Raw genomic sequence first — 20,890 nt, 5'->3', positions numbered from 1 at the left:
TCCTATCTGGCTTCCCAACTCCCATCTCTCTCCTCTTCAGTCTGTCCTCAATGCTGTCGCTCAGCTCATCTTTCTCTCCAAACGCTCTACATCTGCCTCCCTTCTCTTACAAGCCATCCACTGGCTCCCCTTCCCCTTCAGAAGCCAATTCATGGTTCTCATACTCGCTTACAGAGCCCTCACCCAATCTTCTCCCATATACTTCTCTGACCTCATCTCCCTTCACTCTCCTGCCCGCCCACTTCGTTCAACAAATGCATGCCGCCTCTCATGCAAACTCATTACTTCCACCCACCTCCAAGATTTTGCCCGTGCTGCTCCACACCTTTGGAACTCTTTCCCTCTCCCCATAAGACTCTCCACCACTCTGCAATTCTTCAAACGGGCTCTCAAGACCTACTACTTTATCAAAGCCTTCCAGCTGTTATCCTAACTTGCTGCTACATGGTACTTCTTCCCTGTCTACCCCATCTGTGTCACGCCTGTTTGTCTGCTCCTCCCCTTTAGAAAGTAAGCTCTTGTGAGCAGGGCCCTCTACCGTCTTGTGCTTCTCCTTACTTTATTTTCATCTACTACTTACCCTTCAATAGGGCACCTAATACTTGGTCGCTTATGCTCTGTTGCTTATTTGGGTGTTATGGTCACCAATATAGCAATGTATATTATCCCTGTCCCTGTCCTGCATTGTATTGTATTGTACTGTAAGTCACTTATTTGTTTATGTACTTTGTAAGGCGCTGCGGAACACTTGTGGCACCATATAAACAATAATAATAATAATTCTTTCTGATATATGTCATATGCCTCTGATAGGGCACAAGCCTCATGGGAATTTACACCTACTGCCTTAAGGTCCTAAAATCCAATATTAATCAAATTAAAAACCTCTATCCAAAGCTTAATGAACAATTTACTAACATAATAACTAAATCAGGATATAAATCTGCATCTATAAAAAAAAAGAAAATCACCCATCTACCTAATTCTCCCGTCAAGATTATTAACATTACAATAATTACAAAAATGCAGAAAGATAAACTTCATCAGAAATATGCAGTACACAGACACATTGCTAGTGACTCTTTTGATGTTTTTTCATCAATGATGATTCTGAAACAAGGTTTTCTTTTGTTTTGTTGTTAAATGGCCACATGCATGTCGTCAGTGCATCCAAATGAAACACCGTGCTGGAGCAGAACTCAAATGGTATTGTATAAGTAAAAATTACAGTGTATGATACTGTTAGGGGCGGGGTGTATTATAGTCCCAGCTTCGATGCCTTGTACTTCAAAGGGCTATAGGCACCAGAGGTTAAAAGTCCCTAGTGTCAAAACCCTTCAAGAGGGAGATGCTTCAAACCTTGGAGAGAGATAAAATGGAGAAAAATAACATACTAACCAATAAAGCATCTGCCATTTTACAGCCTGTGTTTGAAAAATGACAAGAGCTAATTGGTTGGTCTCTTGCCACTTATTCTCTCTCCAAGGTTTAATATATCTCCCCCTGGGTTTGGCCACACCTCCACCATGATGTGTCCAGACACTAGGGATGGCCATTGGTGGCTCTCCAGCGATGGTCACCATCGATGATAACCCTCCATGGTACAAAACCCATCTACAGATGGTGTAATGGTTAGCATTACTACTTCACAGCCCTAAGGTCATGGGTTTGATTCCCACTACGGCTCTAACCGTGCAGAGTTTGTATATTCTTTTATATTTATACCACACACCCTTGTCCCAATTCCCCCACGCAAGGCCAGCACAAGCCGGCCCTACCTCCACACATGACATTGGGAGTCGGACTATCATTTGGACCAGGAGTCCTAATAGCCGATACACACTAAACGGTGTCTAGGGTGCCGGCATCGGCCAGTGCATACATATTTGCCAATGCCGGCAGTAATGACGCGAGGGCCTGGGGCCATGCTGCATTCGGGTCCGACGGGCGATGTCACTGACGAAGTGTGGGAGTGCGCATCGTCAGTGACATTGAGGGTACACACTAGACGATGTGACCGATATGTCGCTCAATCCAGCCGGATCGGACAACATATCGTCTAGTGTGTACCCGGCATAAGGATGTGCAGAGCCGTTCTCCAGGGGATCTGCAGGCTGCCACTGGGCACCAACAGTGCCGCCACCTCATCTTTGCACCATAAGCAATGGCACCACTCGTACACATTTAGTTATAACCCCGCCCTCACTATCCAAAGTTTGGGGGTTCAATATATGCAGTGTAATCACCTTACAACGTAATGGACTTCCCAGGAAAACCTGATGCATGTCTACTTTAGCTCAGTAGATAATGAGCCTTAGCTTAGGGTACAATATACATTTCTATATAATATTTATATAAGAATGTTCGGTAATATGCGCACATGTGGTATACATAAGTATAACTGGAAATAAGCAATATAACTACCCTTAAGAAGTGTATGATCTAATCAGAAGGGTTGACTGCTAAACATGGGACGTCACGATACAAGGGTGTGCCTGCAGGCTACGATGCTATTGGTCGCCGGAGCGCGTTATTGCTAGTTGTCACGGTAACGATCTCCATGGCACCGGAGGACGCTGGCCGGCCTGCCTCACACTGAGACGCCGCTTCCCGGGCTGCTGCTGCAATGACATCATACCCTGAGGCCCCGCGCAGGACCGGGGTACCCCGAGATGTGCTCAGGTGGCTGCAGAGCCTGGATCTCAGTTTCTCCCCTAAACACTTCCGAAGGTACCCGCAGGGTGAGACCCTGGCCTGATTGGGGAAGGGGGAAGGGGCAGGGGAGATCACATAATCACAACTGTTCTGGAAGTGCAGGTCCCAGCATGATGTGTGTCACCGTGCTTGCTGGGACTTATGGTTCCATAACCTCTGGAGAACACTCTTATAGGTTTACCACATTATGCATGTATAGTATATTCTATGTGTGTACATACTGGAGAAATGTAGCATGCACTAAAGGCATCATAGTCTATGCAAATTTCATGTATAATAAACCGTGTAAATCACTTCAACATTACTGATTGTAATGGATATTGCGTTCAAATATTTTGGGTTTTAACTACAGCAAGTCCTTACTTTACTTTAATATATCACCTGTCACCCCTGGACAGGACAATGAGAATTCACCCAAGGATATATATATATATATATATATATATATATATATATATATAGTCCTGCAAAGTAGGTAGGCGGCACTGAGGGTCCTTAAATAAACATTGCTTTTAATTCCAACGTTTCAGGGTTAGACACCCCCTTGTCAAGGTTACATAAAACCTTGTATGTGATCTTGCCAAAGTGGTGTCTAACCCTGCTGGAACATTGGAATTAAAAGCAATGTTTATTTAAAGACCCTCAGTGCCGCCTACCTCCTTTGCAGCATTATCCATACATGAGGAAGGCATGAGGGCACTGATTGTACTTTTGGAATAATAAGAGTGCCGGACCGACTGGACTATATATATTAGGGATGTGCAGGCTCGGATAGGTTCGAATTTGCACGCCGAGTTCGGATTTTTCCCTCCAAAAAATGGGACTCAGAAAGAGGCAAAACGTCATCTTGCATGTCCAGGAATGATGATGTTTGTCCATGCAAGATGACGTCTTGCCTCTTTCTGAGTCCCGTTATTTGGAGGGAAAAATCCGAACTCGGCGTGCAAATTCAAACCTATCCGAGCCTGCACATCCCTAATATATATATGTATATGAGCAGGAATGTTTCCTTTTAGACTGTTTTGGCCTCCACGGGTCAGGATTCCGGCACTGGGATTTCGACCGCTGGCATCACGGTCAGAGGTATAGTGACTCAGCATCCCAATCGGCGGTATATTGACTACATCCCATCTTGGATTAGTGCTAGGGAAACAGTTTATTTTGCCACCCATAGCTGCCTCCAAACTGAGTGCTCTGAAACTTCTAATGTGAAAAACTGGCCTATATTATTGTTAATAATAATAATAATATTATTATTATTATTATTATTATTATTATTATTATCCTTTATTTATGTGGTGCCACAAGCATTCCGTAGCGCCTTACAAAGTACATAAACAAATAATTTGACAAGCAACTTACAGTACAATATAGGACAAGGACATGGACAATATACATTGCTACATAAGTGACCATAACACATAGATATGCAACAGAGTGTAAGCAACCAAGTGTTGCATATCTAGGTGGGGGGTAATGCTGCCCATCTACTAGAAGACAGGCAAAAGACTGCACGATTACGACATTATAATCGTGCAGTCATATGTCAGTCTGTGATGTGCCTACACTGATCGAGCAGTCATTCAGTCTAGGTACATCAATCATCTGCAAACATGCTTTCTTATTGCCTCCCTTTATCTACTGTATGTATAGGATAAAGACCTAGTTTGGGTATGGGATGCCAACGCATGGGATACCGGCAGTCAGAATCCCTCCCTCTAACCCCACTACTTACTGTCGGGATTCTGACTGGTGTCGGGATTCTGGCGCCGGCATTCTGTGCGCTGGCATCCCAACCGCCGGAATTTAAACTACCTCCCACTCAGAGGATCCTTAATATTTGCGGGTACAAATTTAATTGGCAAGTGGCCCTAAATCATGATCTTGCCTCTGTCCCCATGTGCTTTTAATCAGGCTTTACCTGAATATCATAGGAAGAGTACCCTAATTATATCACTACTCATCATTTTATTTCCTCAGTTAATAGAATTTGTCATCACTGCACAATGGATTGTTGGTCCAGGGTCCATCACGTATGAGAAACCATACTGGTAATTGTTCCTGTTACTCAGCAATATAGTGCAAATTTTACCTGGAATAAAATGTGCTTTGCTTTAGAGACTTCTCAAATGGATACATCACAGCTGAGATCATGTCTTGGTATTACCCAGATGACATCGAGTTGCACTCGTTTAACAATGGAACCTCACTAGCCACAAAATTAGGCAATTGGTCACAACTGGAGAAGGTAATTTTTCTATTAAGCCTTATGAAAATAATCAGTGATAAAGATCCTTCTCCCCATACAACAAGCTAGCCTTTACAATGCATCAATTACAGTTTGTTGCAACATGTTGATGCAAACTAATTCTAAAGCTGTAATTTAATATAATGTATGTGGTTTTACAGTTCTTCATGAAAAGGAAATTGAATGTTTCCAAGGAATTAATTGATGGAACAATGCATTGCAAGCCGGGAGCAGCTGAAATACTTTTACAAGAAATTTATGTTATGTTAACAAACAGAAGGTGAGGGCAATAATGTCAATTATGGCAGCCTACATTTTCCTGTGCCTATGAATTTCATACCTACATATGAATTTCATACCTACAGTTTATTTTATGTAGTCAAGCAGGATATGTGGAATAATTGTAGTGCAGCCATTCAACATTATAATCTGTATGTGTCTGGATTTAGCTTGGTCATCCTACTGTAAAATAAACTCTATGCTCATTTAGCACTCACTACACAGTTTTATCCTATTTCCTGATTGAGGGGCGGAACAATACAATGCAAGGTCTCATAGCAAAATTTTCTTAAGGGTTTTATAATATGGTCCATCCTGATGGCCTCTGCCATGTTCTTCTGGTATTGTGCATGCTCTGGGATAATAGTGCAGGCAGGTGATGTAGTTACTGCCATTGCAGGAGTTGCTGCAGCCACTGGGCCTGATTCAGACCCTCTCACAAGCGGCCGCTCGCTCGTATGCGGCCGATGTGCAGTTGCGCATGCGTATGCATTGCAGTGTGCGTGCGCGAACTAGTCCGAGCGATCGGGAAGCACTCACTCGCCCTGCAAAGACAGCCCAGTGGAATAAGTGACATAAGAGGCTGTTTGTGGGTGGTAACAGGGGCAGGGCAGTAGTAATGGGGGAGTGGAGGTGCGAACGCAGGCGTGCCTGAGTGTTTCCACGCCATTTCAGAGGCGTGCATAATTAACAGGTAGCGTCATAGTACACGTCACCAGGTTGAATTATACACTGAAGTGCTCACAGTGCTTGCGGTAGGGTACAGTCAACCGCAAGCGCTGCGGTCAGATCCGATGGAACCCAATGTACCCATGGTTGTATATTCTTCCTGGAGATGACGTACGCAAGTGGGCGGCTAAAGACAGTCTGGTGGGCATCAATAAACAGAAAGTGATCGCTCGCCAAGACATAGTGGTCGTGCTTATGCCTTGCCGTGCGATCGCCTGCCTTGACGTCACTTAGCTGAATTTCCATACGCTGGGAGTGAGCGGCCGCATCTAGCGAGAGGGTCTGAATCAGGCCCACAGTCCCGAATCCCTCTCACCTCTGGGCCTCGTATGCTCTGCTTGCACTGCAACAGTGATTGTTCCAACACTGTCCTGATTAGCTATGGGTGTACCTAGTGTCCAGCTGACCCACTTATATTGCAGTTTTTCACATCACAGTTTCATGCAGTAACACAGTATGAAGCATTTTGTTAGGGAGGCTCTCCAAGGATCTCCTGTCCTGCTTCTCTTTGAGTGGCAAATTTAGCAAGGCCTCTTATGTACTAACTTGAAGAAATAGGTATTGACGGGCCTAAATGAACACTAATACCCCTTTCAGACCCGGGTAATACACAGGTACTGTATTTCCAGGGTCTATCAACCCGGGAAATTCCCAGGTCTTAAGTTGCATACACACTACTCGATAAGTCGGACGATATGAACGATAGCAATATCGTTATTGTTCATCACGTTCAATATCGTCCAGTGTGTATGCAAGACATCGTTAATGATGCGCGTTCCTGTGGATCGTTAATGATGTCTTTCATCACCCGTACTTGCAGGGCAACCTGACGATATTGTCAGCTTCTGCAGTTACGGGCATGAGGGAGAGTGCCGTCACCGAATGATATCGTTAATGACATTGAGCCTGGCAGTGCAGGGGAAACACTTAACAATATCGCTCATGGCGCATATTGTTAAGCGTGTATGTGGCTTTAGTCTAAGACCGCCATTCACACTACACCAAAAACCCAGGAAATTCCAGGGTCAGATATGTTCACACTGAACACGGGTCTGCCCTGGAATTTGGTGTGGATTTAAAGGGGACACTTTTTTTGTTCACAGTAATTACATAATCTAAAACAATTAGCATTTTTAGAGTAAAGGCCACAACGTTTGTTTGTTTCCTATGTTTTGTTTTTTAATTGAAAACCTATACATTTTTACATTACAATAATACAATTATGAATACAGCCTTTATAAAGTTTTGGTCTATACAAAGACAACATTTTCACATAAAAAAGTTAAACATAAAATAATAAACACTTAAATTTGTTTGCTCCCCAGCCATGTGGTCAGGGTTCCTGTAGTTGATGTCATCTGCAGGTGCACAGTATAGCCAATGAAAAAGTTTTCTTAAAACCTGGGTCTAAAAACCTGGGTTGGATGCATTCACACTAGAGCCTACCCGAGTTGCACCCGTGAAAACCCCTGGTACAGAGAAGGGTCATAGACCCAGGACTTCGACCCAGGTTGTTTCTGTTCACACATAGCAAAAACCCGGGATGATGCACGTTCACGGCCAAAAACCTGGGTTTTTGCTGTAAGGAGTATTAAAGGGGTATTAGAGGTATATTTACTAAAGTGAGAGTTTTTAGAAGTGGCGTTGTTACCCATAGCAACCAATCAGATTCTAGCTATTATCTTCTAGAAGGCGCTAGTTAATTGTTAAGTAGAATCAGATTGGTTGCTATCGGCAACATCTCCACTTCTAAAAACTCTCACTTTAGTAAATATACCCCTTCTCTCTATACATACAACTGCTATTTTCAGTGCACACCTTTGATATTTGGATTTTTGATAAAAGCATACATAAGATAAAAAAGTAGCCCAAATGACCCAACAATCATACACCCAATATTCGGACAAAATAATCCCTGTATCCATCTGCCAAAACCCCTCTCCTATTCACCTAGACAAACACTTTTAAAACTCTGCCTGTTTCAACTCCAGTAACTCAGGATTATTCTGACAAAATTAGGACAGTTGGGAGGTATGGGTAACCTTTGTCCTGCCAACATGCCACCACCACCCTAGAACTTGTAAAATCCACTTAGAACACTTGGGGGTATATTTACTAAAGCTGCTAAAACAGACAAGTTGAGATAGCAACCAGTCAGATTCTGTGTATCATTTACTAGAATGCAATAAAGAAATAATATCTAGAATTTGATTGGTTGCTATGGGCAACATCGCCACTTGTCTGTTTTAGAAGCTTTAGTAAATATACCCCCTGGAGGTCGATTCAATTAACTCGTCTTCGCATGCATGAGGTGTGATCAAGGCACACGGGCGTATTGCGTGCGTGTCAGTGACAGCGGTCGCATATAGAGACGCTCATTTGCTCATACAGGAGACCATGCTCGGGAAATGGCACCTGCCACAGAGCTGGTGCAAGTTTCAGTGGTGCCCACCAAATTGGTATTTCAGCGCCCATGGATGCTGAGAGTGGGCATCTCAGTCCTTGCACATTCATACACATGGATGTACAGCAGCGAAGGGCGTTGTAACAACATTTGCGTAAAGTCGCAGACAGGCCATAAGATGCGTACATGGCTGCGTCCAACTGAGCATCAGCTCCTTTGTGTTACTTACAATTCTGAGCTAAGGTCACACATATGGACTGAAAGGGTTATTTTATATTTTACTATATGTTTCTTTAAAGGGTTATTTTATATTTTACTATATGTTTCTTTAAAGGGTTATTTTATATTTTACTATATGTTTCTTTTAAAGGGTTATTTTATATTTTACTATATGTTTCTTTTAAAGGGTTATTTTATATTTTAATATATGTTTCTTTAAAGGGTTATTTTATATTTTACTATATGTTTCTTTTAAAGGGTTATTTTATATTTTACTATATGTTTCTTTAAAGAGTTAAAACCATTCAGGATAATGAAGTAGACTTCACAGATCGACATTATCAAGAGAAGCTGCCTATGGCCGCTAGGTCAACAGCTACCAAAGCAATAAAAAACAATATAACCTTGAGCGAGGTTCTGGCTGAGCCGGATCTTAATGTCAACAAACAGAAAGTTCAAGCGGTGATAGATTTACATTTGGAGCAGAGACAGCAAGAGAGAATTAACGACCCAAGTGAGTACAGCACAATGACAGTGTGTTTCCAATGCAATTTTGTATATTGACACTTTTTCTTCAGTAAATCAATTTTTTTTTTCAGCCAGAAAATACCATTAACATGATTTACTGAGTGCAGAGCAATGCAGAATACGGCGTCCTCCGATGCATCTGAGCACACCTGCTCATAATGCCCTAAATAATTATATACTAAAGATGCCATTCATGGATGCAGCCGTTCTGCACTGTAAAGTTATGTTTGGAAACATTGTTCCATTTGCCCTCTTATAAATCAAGGTTGCTGATCTTTTAAATTTGAATTTTCTAGTAACTTAAATGGACATTTCTGAATGTACTGTAATTTAAAAAAAGAGTCACATGCTGCTCCTAATGCCATTGACAGCAGGTACAGTTAGTTGGGTAGGATGCATTACCCCGGAGCTGTTGTATCTAGACTTTATTCCATCTACAGTAATAGTACTAACAAGCCTCAGACACTGAAAAAGCTCCTTTGTTGACCTGTTGTCATTTAAACTGTCCAGTGGCGTATCTATAATGGGAGCACCGTGCCCCCAATACGTTTACTTACCTGTCAGCTACGTGCGCTAATATTCCTGTGATTTCTTCGGAAATATGGTGATGGCTCCTTATTACTATTGAGACTGCCGGAAATACGGTGCATGTGCAGAGGACACTGGCAGGTCTCTGGTATCTAAAGCACTTGTACATAACACTCAGGGTCGGATTAAGGCTTGTGGGGCCCCAGGGCAACTAAGTCTGGGGGCCCCCTTCAAGCCCCCCCTCCCCCAAGTAATATGGAACCTACTGCTTCTTCCCCGCTGCCGCGCTGATAACTCACCGTGACCTGACCTCCCTGCAGTCCGGATGTTCGGCATTCTAGACTGCGCATGTCGTGCTGCATGCCAGGTCATTACGCATGTGCACAAACACTGACAGTCCGGCTTCTAGGGACTATATTGGCTGCAGGCCCTGAAAGATGGGTAGGGTAGACGGAAAGACAAAGACAAAGGAGTTGCTCCCCCCTGGAAGAACTCTCTCTCAGGGGGCGAATCAATTCAATGCAAATTGAATAGCACGGGAAGCGAGCTCCCGGCGCTATTCAATTCAGTGCGCTGTGTGGTCAGAGTATGCCAGTTATCACGCCTATTGCGCCTTAACAAGGGTGTGAAGGCATGTTAACTGGCATTAACTGGCGTTAACTGCCGGACGCGCGGCTGTTAGCGCCGCGATAAGCAGTAAAATAGCTGCGCGCCTGGAACTTTGGTCGGATTTCTCCTCGCATCCCCAGGGGGGTGCGAGAAGAAATCCTTAGCGTGCCCAAACAGCGCGGTGTATTGAATAGCTGCGGGAGCTCCCTCCCGCAGCTATTCAACATCGCGTTAAATTGAATTAATCTGTTAATCGCTTTCCAGACTCGCAGTCCCAGGGGGGAGAAAGCATCTTCCCCTGGAACTGCCTGTCTTGTGTGTGATTAGCAGATAGCGCTTCCCATAGAAAGCCACTGCCAGTGCACTGACTACAACTAGCTCACTGGAGGTAGCTGATTTTACAGGGGTGTGGGGGCTGTAGACAGTTCCCAGGTAAAATATGCCACGGATATAGATAGTCTTCAACCTTTTGTAAAATTATTCCTAGCCATCTCTCACTGTACCCACATCCAAAGTTAAATCTGCACATATTGATTCAGTACTTGTGGCTGTTGCTTAGACGTCTGAGAAAACTGAGCCTTGCCTCTGCCATATGAGTTTACTGCTTTGCACCAGCGTAATACATGCTCCTAGCAGGTGTCACCTACAACACACCCTACTCTGGGCCTGATTCAGAGCCGGACGCTATTTGCGCTCACTCGTTCAGAAAAAGGGGCCGGCTATTTAAATTGAGCGCTCGCTCTTTGCGGTCTGTTGACGCCTCTATGTCTGAGCGAGCGCATGAAACATGCGCTCGCTATTTTGTAAAGACGCCCCCTGGCCGCTCGCATCCTACGTCATCTCCGCTATTTATTTGATTAATCGAGTACATCGAAAGGCATCTGAACTGCGCGCAGTGCTTGTGGTTGGATTTTCATACCGCAATCATGCGAACAGTTCAGGCTAAGAAACAACCAAGTGACGTGGTCGATGACGCTGCTTTGTTAATTATGCACACCCTTAAAACGCCCGTTTTGACCTTTTGGCACGCCTGCGTTCGGATCACCACTCCCCGTTTTCAAGCACCTTCCCCCGTTACCACCCACAAACGCCTCATCCTGTCACTCAAATTAGCAGGCACTCGCTATTTTGCGAGCGCTCGATTTCCGACCGCAATGACTGGTTGGTTCATGCGCATTACGACCCATACGCATGCGCAGATGTGCGAACATCGCTCGGAGAAAACGAGCGGCCGCTTACGAGCGGCTCTGAATCAGGCCCTCTGTCTCCTGTCTGACTTATATTTCCTTTGAAGATAAATCACATAATTCAATTCTTCCACTAACAAAACTGGTGCCAAAATGAATATCGAACCATAGTACTCTGCACCCAAACTCCAAAGGCATCGTTCACTTAATCCAAATAACGCACAGTTATCCTATTTATAGCTTGGGATATATATTTCCCTTTCAAGGTTACATCCTTGGTTGCAAGGTACTCAGATGGAATGATGTCTCAATTCTGCACATAGTTATGGATTCAGTGCTATCAACCTGTATTTGTTCTATCAGTAACAAGGGAGCAGAGTTTAACACACCAGTTGTATTTGCCAAGGAACCCCATAAGGAGATTTTGACTTCACTGTGCCCTGTATGTATGTGATCCCTAGTACTGGTGGTAGTCAGCACTAATAGAAGTCAACAAGCCGGGGTCTGGTACACTCGAGGTCTCATATCAGCCACCCATAGTATGAAAGGTAGAGTCATGTACAAAGCAAAGGTCAGGACATTGATAGATCATGGATAAGATACAGGGATAATGCTGAGAGGAGTCATGGATACAGCCTGAGTCAGTACACTGGGAGGTCATGGATAAGTCACAAGGATACAGCAGTACAGAATCAGAGGCTAGCTAGGTCATACATGGGAGCAAACACTATAGACATTATAGGGGCAATTCAATAGATTTTAGGCGCACTAATTAATGGGCGCCTAATGCCGCAATTCAATTGTTATGGGCTATTATCACGCTTGTTGCGCTCAATTAGAATGGGTTTGGCCGCGTAAAACCGCTAAACCCATCTAAAGTCCTGGTTAGGGCTGTTTGGGCCCAAACCACGAGTTTATTGCACATTTCTGCTCACCACTTTAGGAGGCTGTCAGCAGAAATGACGGCGTGGGCGACTATTGCGCCCAAACAGATCAACAATTGAATTGCTCCATCGGGTGCCCAATAGTCACAGCTGTGAGTGCTAACAGAGAACGCTGGAGCTAGGTAATGAGCATAATACTCTAGCATCTACCTGTAGTCGGAATTGAAACAGCCCACCTCTGTGATTACCTCGATCACACGGTCGCAGGAATAAATCCAGGCGCTCACTCCTATAGCAAAGGGGAATGACGTTGGACAGCAAGGTCATTATGAAGCACACTGAAGATACAGAAAGAGCTGCCATGGATAGACTTGGAAGGCACTGGTATCACGCCAAGTACGGCATTTCTTGTCCCATGAATTTAGAGAGGGTAAGATTTGTTATACATACTTTCCTACTCTACTGGAATGTCCAGGGGATCCACAAATTTGAGAAGTACCTATGACCTCCAGGTAGAGTAGTTCACCCTCCTTCATCTTCCCCACTGGAATGGGCGCTAAAGGGATGCACTACCGCGATTCTCAGAGAATTGCATTATATTGGTCCCTGCCCACTCTTCGTGAATCCGTTATTTGCTGGTTTGTGCCATGGAGGTGGCAAAGAGTGTAGTTTATTTACACAAAGAGCCACCTCCCCACACAGTGACTATCATCTCTCCTATGGCAAGTATGGTTATACAGCTCCACATCCCATCATGATCTTATTTGAATACATCAGACTATATTTGTGCACTTGCATAGGACAGAATGGCATTATGAGCTGTACTAAATGCTGATATTACAGCAACATTTCTTTCTTATTGCTTTGTACAGTAACTTCACACACATGCACATGTGTGTTTCACAAGAGCAAGAGTGCCTATTTTGTAATTATTCATCTCCATCACTATTGAAGTAGAGAGAAATAGCCAATCAGTTCACCAGAATGCTCACAGCAGCACAGACTATTTCAGTAGATGAGTGTGCAGATCTTAGGGGATGTGGTGACCTGTTCACTCATGACTATTTTGAAAATAGGAAGCCACAGGGTAAGATAGTAAGAGGAGCAGGGTCTCCTAACAGCTCAGACTAGTTATGTTAGGCTCCTGTTAAACTGATACTCATGGTGAAACCTGCCTTTCACTGAAGCAAAGCTCATACATACAACTTGCTATACAAGCGGTTGAGACTCATTTTGCACAATAAGAAGCTGGTTAGATCACAATGTTCTATACAAAATGCAGGACATCTATATTTAATGCTCATGATACTGCTAACAAACCCAAAAATGCTCAGAACCTTATTACAAGAAATGAATGACCACATCAGAGAGAGCAGGAATGAGACACCAGCCAGCTCTATCAATGGCTGACTTTTGTTTAGTCTTTGAATGGACTAGGACATTGCTATGTATGTATTCAAAAGCAATGTAACTACAATCTCAAAATGTAGAACTATGACATTTAAAATAAGACAGACCTGATGTATTCAGTCTTGATTTATTTAAAAAAATGTAAATAAGGGTCAAACAAGCAATATTTTAGGAAGAAAAATGAACATTTGTAAGTAATCAAGGGGTGGCCCAAAGGTGATAGATAGTGAGCAGTATTTTGTGCCGAGGTTCTGACAGTTGCTGACGTGCAGTTTATTCCAACCACAAATCTGCAATGTGTTTGCTGAATCAGACCTTCAACATGTGAGATGGGGTGGTGTAACTATGACAGTAACTGGCTGCATTGTACAGCTAAATAGACCCATATGTGTAGGAGAGAATTCTATGGTCCACAAATGAGCCTTATATCAACATAAACGGACAGTCTCATCTTTACATTGCACCCGCCCATTGATATATTTGAATTTATTATTAAATAGCTATAAATTTAATGTTAAATGTAAATTCCTCAAACTTAAAACAATTATTTTTTTTAATTTTGTTATCTAGAAAGATTTAACAAGAAACCATCTTTGGGTGAGCGCGCCATTCGTCTCCCACCTCCGCCTGATTACAGCGAGAGTGTGAGCAGCTCCTCAGACAGATCATCAACATCCTCCTTGTCGTCTGATTCCAGTGCGTATTTGCAAATGACAGAAACGGTGTCATCATACATATTGATATGTATTATGTGGTACAGTTACAGCCGGTAATAGCTGCTGCGTTCTGATACTTATGGCATCACAAACTGCTCCGAATGTGAAAAGTTATATGTTCTTTCTACATTGCTGTTACATCCTCCCAAATACCAGCCATATATGGTTACTCACCAATCACCCTTGTGTTATCTAAAACTAAAATGTCTTATTATGACTTACATACACTGTATTGTAGAGTATTTACAAACACTTATGTGACAGAGATGTAATTAAGAAATGCCAGTAATGTATTATCCTTATATATGTGTTGGGTCTGGAAAACAAATTGACATTATTGCTGCATTATGTCACATTAAGCAGTATAATCTTGATGTGGTGAATCTCTGAGAACGTCACTGTGACGAAGGCTGTGGCATTGAACAGAATGTAGACAGGCTAGAAACTATTTATTTATGTTTTGATATTTTAAATGTAACTGCCCCAGATAAGGTTATCTATGTCTACCATTTATAACATACAGTCAGTGGCAGCTGCAGCGCAGTCCAAAATTCAAATAGGGGAGCCACACCAACTGCCAGTGAGTTCCAGCTGCGATGTTTGGCAGTGTTTTGAAGGGCAGTTGGTGTGACTCCCCTATTTGAATTTTGGACTGCGCTGCAGCCCCACCTCCGAAGCCACCACTGCATACAGTATATAGGATTTTTTTATGTGGAGATGTTTTGGTGGCCCAGAATCTAAAGTTGGCTTTCTTTTGTGTGGGTGAGATAAATAATCTTACTATGAGGTTAAGTGACAAATCTGCAGTCAGCCCATTAGTAGGGGAAGACGGGGAAAGTTGTTACAAAGGCAAGTTGTTGAATTTAAAACCACGCCCAGGTCACGCTATGGCTCGTGCGACTGGTAACAAGTTTGAACATGTTACCGTCAGTGCTCAGCGAAACTACTCTAATGCAGACGTGTCTATGTAATAGGTAGCTAAACAAACTTGTTCCAAAGTAATATTTTACACCTAGATTTGAAGTTGTATCTCTGCCTGACTGTTAAAGGTCAGGGTTTATCATTCATTTTGTTAGAATCACAGACCATTAGTGTATTTATTATTATTGCTATAATTGTGAATCGAACTATGGCCATCTTGGTTATCTGACGTCACTTGGGGCAAGTTGTTACACAATATCGGAGGCAAGTTGTTACTTGCCACTTGCTGGAGCAGTGGCGGACTGGGCCGGGTCCATCTGCCCCCCGGGCCGGCACAATTTAAGCCCAGGGGGGCCGCCAGCTGACTGCAGCCATTTGCTGCATACACATGACGGGCCGACATTGTAAACCTCATCACCGAGGGGGAGGACTGGAAAGGAGCGCCACGCCCGCAGCTCCGCCTCCCCTCCTGGACATTCCGGCTCAGTGAAGCATACTCTTGTTAGCAGCAACCTGCCCGGGGCTTCGGAGGCTCCGCCCCAAACCTTAAGCACCGCCCCCTCCCGATTCCCCCCCCCCCCTTTTTTATTGTATTTGCTGCCGGGCAACTGTTACTACTGGCAGCCAGCAATATAGCAGCCATGCCCGTGAGTCTCCCAGCAGAGCTCAAGGAGGCGGAGCTTCTCAGGCTCAGCCTCCGGGCATTGTTGTGATGAGTTTGGAGTTGGACTGGAACTGGAAGAGCAGCAGTGACCGGCATCAGGTAAGGAAGTTTTTTTTTTTTTTCTAATAGTTCTGCTTAGGGGGGATGTTTGTAAATGCTGCTGGTGATAGTAAGGTGAGAGAGGGGAGTGTGTAACTGGTGTTGGTAAGGGGGGGAGTGTGTAAAAGGTGCTGTGTTAGGGGGGGGAGTGTGCAACTGGTGCTGTGGTGTTGGGGGGAGTGTGTAACTGGTGGTGTTGGGGGAGTGTGTAACTAGTACTGTGGTGTTGGGGAGGGGGGAGTGTGTAACTGGTGCTGTGGTGTTGGGGAAGGGGGGAGTGTGTAACTGGTGCTGTGATGTTGGGGAGGGGGGAGTGTGTAACTGGTGCTATGTTGTTGGGGAGGGGGGAGTGTGTAACTGGTGCTGTGGTGTTGGTGAGGGGGGAGTGTGCAACTGGTGCTGTGGTGTTGGGGAGGGAGGTAGTGTGTAACTGGTGCTATGATGTTGGGGAGGGGGGAGTGTGTAACTGGTGCTGTGGTGTTGGGGAGGGGAGAGTGTGTAACTGGTGCTGTGGTGTTGGGAGGGGGGGAGTGTGCAACTGGTGCTGTGGTGTTGGGGAGGGGGGGAGTGTGTAACTGGTGCTGTGGTGTTGGGGAGGGGGGAGTGTGTAACTGGTGCTGTGGTGTTGGGGAGGGGGGAGTGTGTAACTGGTGCTGTGGTGTTGGGGAGGGGGGGAGTGTGTAACTGGTGCTGTGGTGTTGGGGAGGGGGTAGTGTGTAACTGGTGCTGTGGTGTTTGGGAGGGGGGAGTGTGTAACTGGTGCTGTGATGTTGGGGAGGGGGGAGTGTGTAACTGGTGTTGGTAAGGGGGGGGAGTGTGCAAAAGGTGCTGTGGTAAGGGGGGGAGTGTGCAACTGGTGTTGGGGAGGGGGGAGTGTGTAACTGGTGCTGTGGTGTTGGTGAGGGGGGAGTGTGTAACTGGTGCTGTGGTGTTGGTGAGGCGGGAGTGTGTAACTGGTGCTGTGGTGTTGGGGCGGGGGGAGTGTGTAACTGGTGCTGTGGTGTTGGGGAAGGGGGGAGTGTGCAACTGGTGCTGTGGTGTTGGGGAGGGGCGAGTGTGCAACTGCTGCTGTGGTGTTGGGGAAGGGGGGAGTGTGTAACTGGTGCTGTGGTGTTGGGGAGCGGGGGAGTGTGTAACTGGTGCTGTGGTGTTGGGGAGGGGGGAGTGTGTAACTGGTGCTGTGGTGTTGGGGAGGGGGGGAGTGTGTAACTGATGCTGTGGTGTTGGGGAGGGGGGAGTGTGTAACTGGTGCTGTGGTGTTGGGGAGGGGGGAGTGTGTAACTGGTGTTGGTAAGGGGGGGAGTGTGCAAAAGATGCTGTGGTAAGGGGGGAGTGTGCAACTGGTGCTGTGGTGTTGGTGAGGGGAGAGTGTGTAACTGGTGGTGTTGGGGAAGGGGGGAGTGTGCAACTGGTGCTGTGGTGTTGGGGAGGGGGGGAGTGTGTAACTGGTGCTGTGGTGTTGGGGAGGGGGGGAGTGTGTAACTGGTGCTGTGGTGTTGGGGAGGGGGGGAGTGTGTAACTGGTGCTGTGGTGTTGGGGGGGGGGAGTGTGTAACTGGTGCTGTGGTGTTGGGGATGGGGGAGTGTGTAACTGGTGCTGTGGTGTTGGGGAGGGGGGGGAGTGTGTAACTGGTGCTGTGGTGTTGGGGAGGGGGGGAGTGTGTAACTGGTGCTGTGGTGTTGTCCCTCCTCTCTGGCCCTTCTGCATAAGCTTCTGTGTTCGTATATCTAACTCTACAACTGCCAGCTGTCCTCTCCTGGTCCCAGTGGCCGTGCATAGTGTGCATGCACTGCACAGAAGATGTCTGCCATACACAGAGGTACCCCAGCCCTTCCTCCTATACAATCTTTCCCACCATCCTCTTTACCATTCCTGCCTTTGCCCCCTCCCCATTTCTGTACCTCATTTATGTTGCTGTGCTCTTTACCATCTTTCCTCTGCCCCTTCCCCATATATGTGCCTCTGCTACTTCCCAACATTTGTGCCTTGCTCAGACTACCCAACTTATTCTGCCCACTCCCTATCTGTACATTTGCCCCTTCCCCATATTTATGCCTCTGTCCCCCGTTCACATCTGTGCCTCTTTCCCCTTCCTATCTCTGCCCTTGTCCCCTTTTCCTGTGTGCCTCTTCGCATGTGTGCTTCTGCCCCTTCACCCAATAGCTGCTGGCTGCCGATCAGAAGAGACATGACTGACGGAGGACCAACCACGTTCAACACCACATAATTAAACTTAAGAATGCCAGGTAAGCACAATTTTCAGTTATTAAGCCGTGTATATGTGTGATATTTATTTGTTGTGTGCATATGTCTATATGCGTATGTGTTGGGCGTGTATGCCTCTGTGATGTGTATGGGTGGTGTGTTGTGGTGTATGATGGTGTGTGTGTGCGGTGCAGTGTAATGTGGTGTATGTATGATGTGGTATTTGTATGTCTAGTGTGTATGATATGTGGTGTAGGGATATGGTAAGAATGCCGGCACATGGGATGCCCGCGCTTAGGATACCGGCGCCGGGTCCCAACGCCTGTCAGAATCCCAGCGCCGGCATCTCGACCACTGGCATCCCAAAGGTGATGGTTAGGGACTAGAGGGGGTTAGGGTTAGGCACGATGGGGTAAGGGTTAGGTTTCGGGTGCAGGGAGGGGAGGTTTAGGAACTAGGGGTGAAGTTAGGTTTAGGCATCTGGGAGGGAGGGTTAGAGTTAGGGTAGGGAGAGGAGAAGGTTGAGTCGCTGTTCATGGGATGGTGCTGTGTGCTTGCCCCCAGGCTAAAATTCACCAGCCAGCCCCTGAGCAGCGGGCCTTTTTTATTTTTGCCCGGAGAGGGACTTCGTTGTGAGCATGGGGGTGGAGCTAGACGGACAGAGCAGAGCTGGGCTGCTGTCGAAATATGGCCAGGAATGGGTCCAGTGTATTGCATGTAAAGGGCGGGCTCATATTGCTTGTGTAAGAGGTGATGCAGTAGCATTTACTTGCACTAATTGCGAATCAGAAATCGTCAGTGACGACAATGAGTGATGTCTGTCATTGTCATCAGACTATGGGGCCTATTCATTAAACGTAAAACTTCTCTGGAGATAATTAGCTTTAAAACTCTCATGGAGTTCTAGCTAATTTTAGGTGGAATTAATCATTCCACCTCTCCATAAGTATCTATTTCGAAAAGCTGTCATTTTTGCGATGACAGCTTTTTGGGAAATAGATACTTTTCCCTGCCTACACTAACTTATCGCATCTGTAAACAGTGCTGCGCATGCGCTGTTACATCTGTAAAACCAGCGCATGCGCAGCACTGCCTACAGATGCGTTAAGTTTCGTACCCCCCCTCTCCCCCCCAACCCCTCTCCCCCCTCCGCTCGCCTTCCCCCCCCCGACTTACCTGTCCGCGCAGCAGCCTCCGGCTCCGTCCTGCTGGTCTGTCATGTGGTTTCCCAGCAGACCACATGACAGATTAGAAAAAAAATAAAAAAAATAATTTTTTGTCTAAACTTTCTTGTGCTCTGCTGGGGAGCACACATGTCCGACCAGCCTCCGGAGCCTGAGGACGGAGCAGAGCGCCGGAGGGACTCGTCGGGGGACCTGTACACGTGGATACAGGTAAGTTTCACCTGCTATTCGCCACCTCACAGTGGCGAATAGTAACTGCATCAAATTCCGAAAATTTATAATTTTCGGAATTTGATGAATACCATAATTTCCACATCCCCATACTAATGTATGGGGAGTGTGGAAATTAACGCAGGGGAACTTAGCAAGGAGATATCTGTGATATCTCATGTGCTAAGTGGCTACATGAATACCAAAATAACGTTATTTAAGGAAAATGTCCTTAAAAACATTATTTTAGTGTTGATGAATAGGCCCCTATATAACAAATATATGCCAAATGTGATTTTGTGATAAACGTACATAAAGTTTTCTAATGAACGCTTTTTATATGAAGATTTTGTATAGATAATTTTATTGATAATTTACCCCAACCCCATCTGAGGCAGATTGTTATGATTATTTTTGTTCCGAAAAACATTTTTTTCATTGTTAATAATAATTATTGGATTAATACAAACAAAGAAACAGTAGTCCTTCTATCGGAGTGCACTTGTATTTGCATAGTCACAAAAATATATTAAAACTTAACCTTTAATTAGTATTTGTTAATAAACAAGTAAAATCAGCTAAATAAAACTATAGGGCAGAAATAAATGTTTAAAATAAATTTTTTTTATTAATTCGTCCCCACTGGAATCCACCACCACAGGTCCCTCTGTACGTTCTGGAGGCTGGTCTCCCTGGAAGAGTTGATAATTCATTTTTATGAACATCATCTTCTCCACATTTTGTGGAAGCAACCTCCTATGCCTTTTTCTGACATGGTTCCCGGCTGCACTATACACTCTTTCGGAGTGCACACTGGAGGGGGAGCAACTCAGGTAAAATAGAGCCAGTTTGTACAGGGGCCTCCAAATTGCCTCTTTTTCTTGCCAGTACATGTACAGACTGTCTGACTTGCCTACTTGGATGCTGTCACCGATGTAATCCTTTAACAGACAGACGCACGCTTGCCGCTGCTGCTTTGAGGATGCAGGTGCGGCTACAGCCCACACAATTCACAAAGACAGGAAAAAAATATTTTTTTATTGTTTGTGGAGCGCACTTTGAGGGTTACACCACCCTTTAACAGACAGACGCACGCTTGTCGCTGCTGCTTTAAGGATGCAGGTGCGGCTACAGCCCACACATTTCACAAA

The 20,890-nt window shown here is 45.1% G+C and overlaps 1 protein-coding gene across 3 annotated transcripts in view; it reads left to right on the top strand.

Annotated features, from left to right (window-relative positions):
* The first annotated feature begins 2,577 nt into the window (after positions 1 to 2,577).
* Positions 2,578 to 20,890, top strand: part of LOC148431071 (ankyrin repeat and SOCS box protein 5-like) — a 59,374-nt gene continuing 41,061 nt past the window's right edge. For 2 of the 3 annotated variants that reach the window (XM_088466373.1, XM_088466371.1), the window contains exons 1-5: positions 2,578 to 2,730; positions 4,834 to 4,963; positions 5,125 to 5,243; positions 8,888 to 9,108; positions 14,311 to 14,436. In XM_088466373.1, the coding sequence (XP_088322499.1) occupies positions 2,627 to 2,730; positions 4,834 to 4,963; positions 5,125 to 5,243; positions 8,888 to 9,108; positions 14,311 to 14,436 (700 nt within the window). In that variant the 5' untranslated portion in view covers positions 2,578 to 2,626. Of the gene's footprint in view, positions 2,742 to 4,833; positions 4,964 to 5,124; positions 5,244 to 8,887; positions 9,109 to 14,310; positions 14,437 to 20,890 lie in introns of all 3 variants that reach the window. The other variant, XM_088466372.1, reaches the window with a different exon arrangement.

This window comes from Taudactylus pleione, unplaced genomic scaffold (genome assembly GCF_031769625.1).
Source record: "Taudactylus pleione unplaced genomic scaffold, aTauple2 ptg002947l, whole genome shotgun sequence".
Classification (NCBI taxonomy): domain Eukaryota; kingdom Metazoa; phylum Chordata; class Amphibia; order Anura; family Myobatrachidae; genus Taudactylus; species Taudactylus pleione.
Note: the sequence above shows the minus strand (reverse complement) of the source record. Positions and strands in the feature narration are given on the sequence as shown.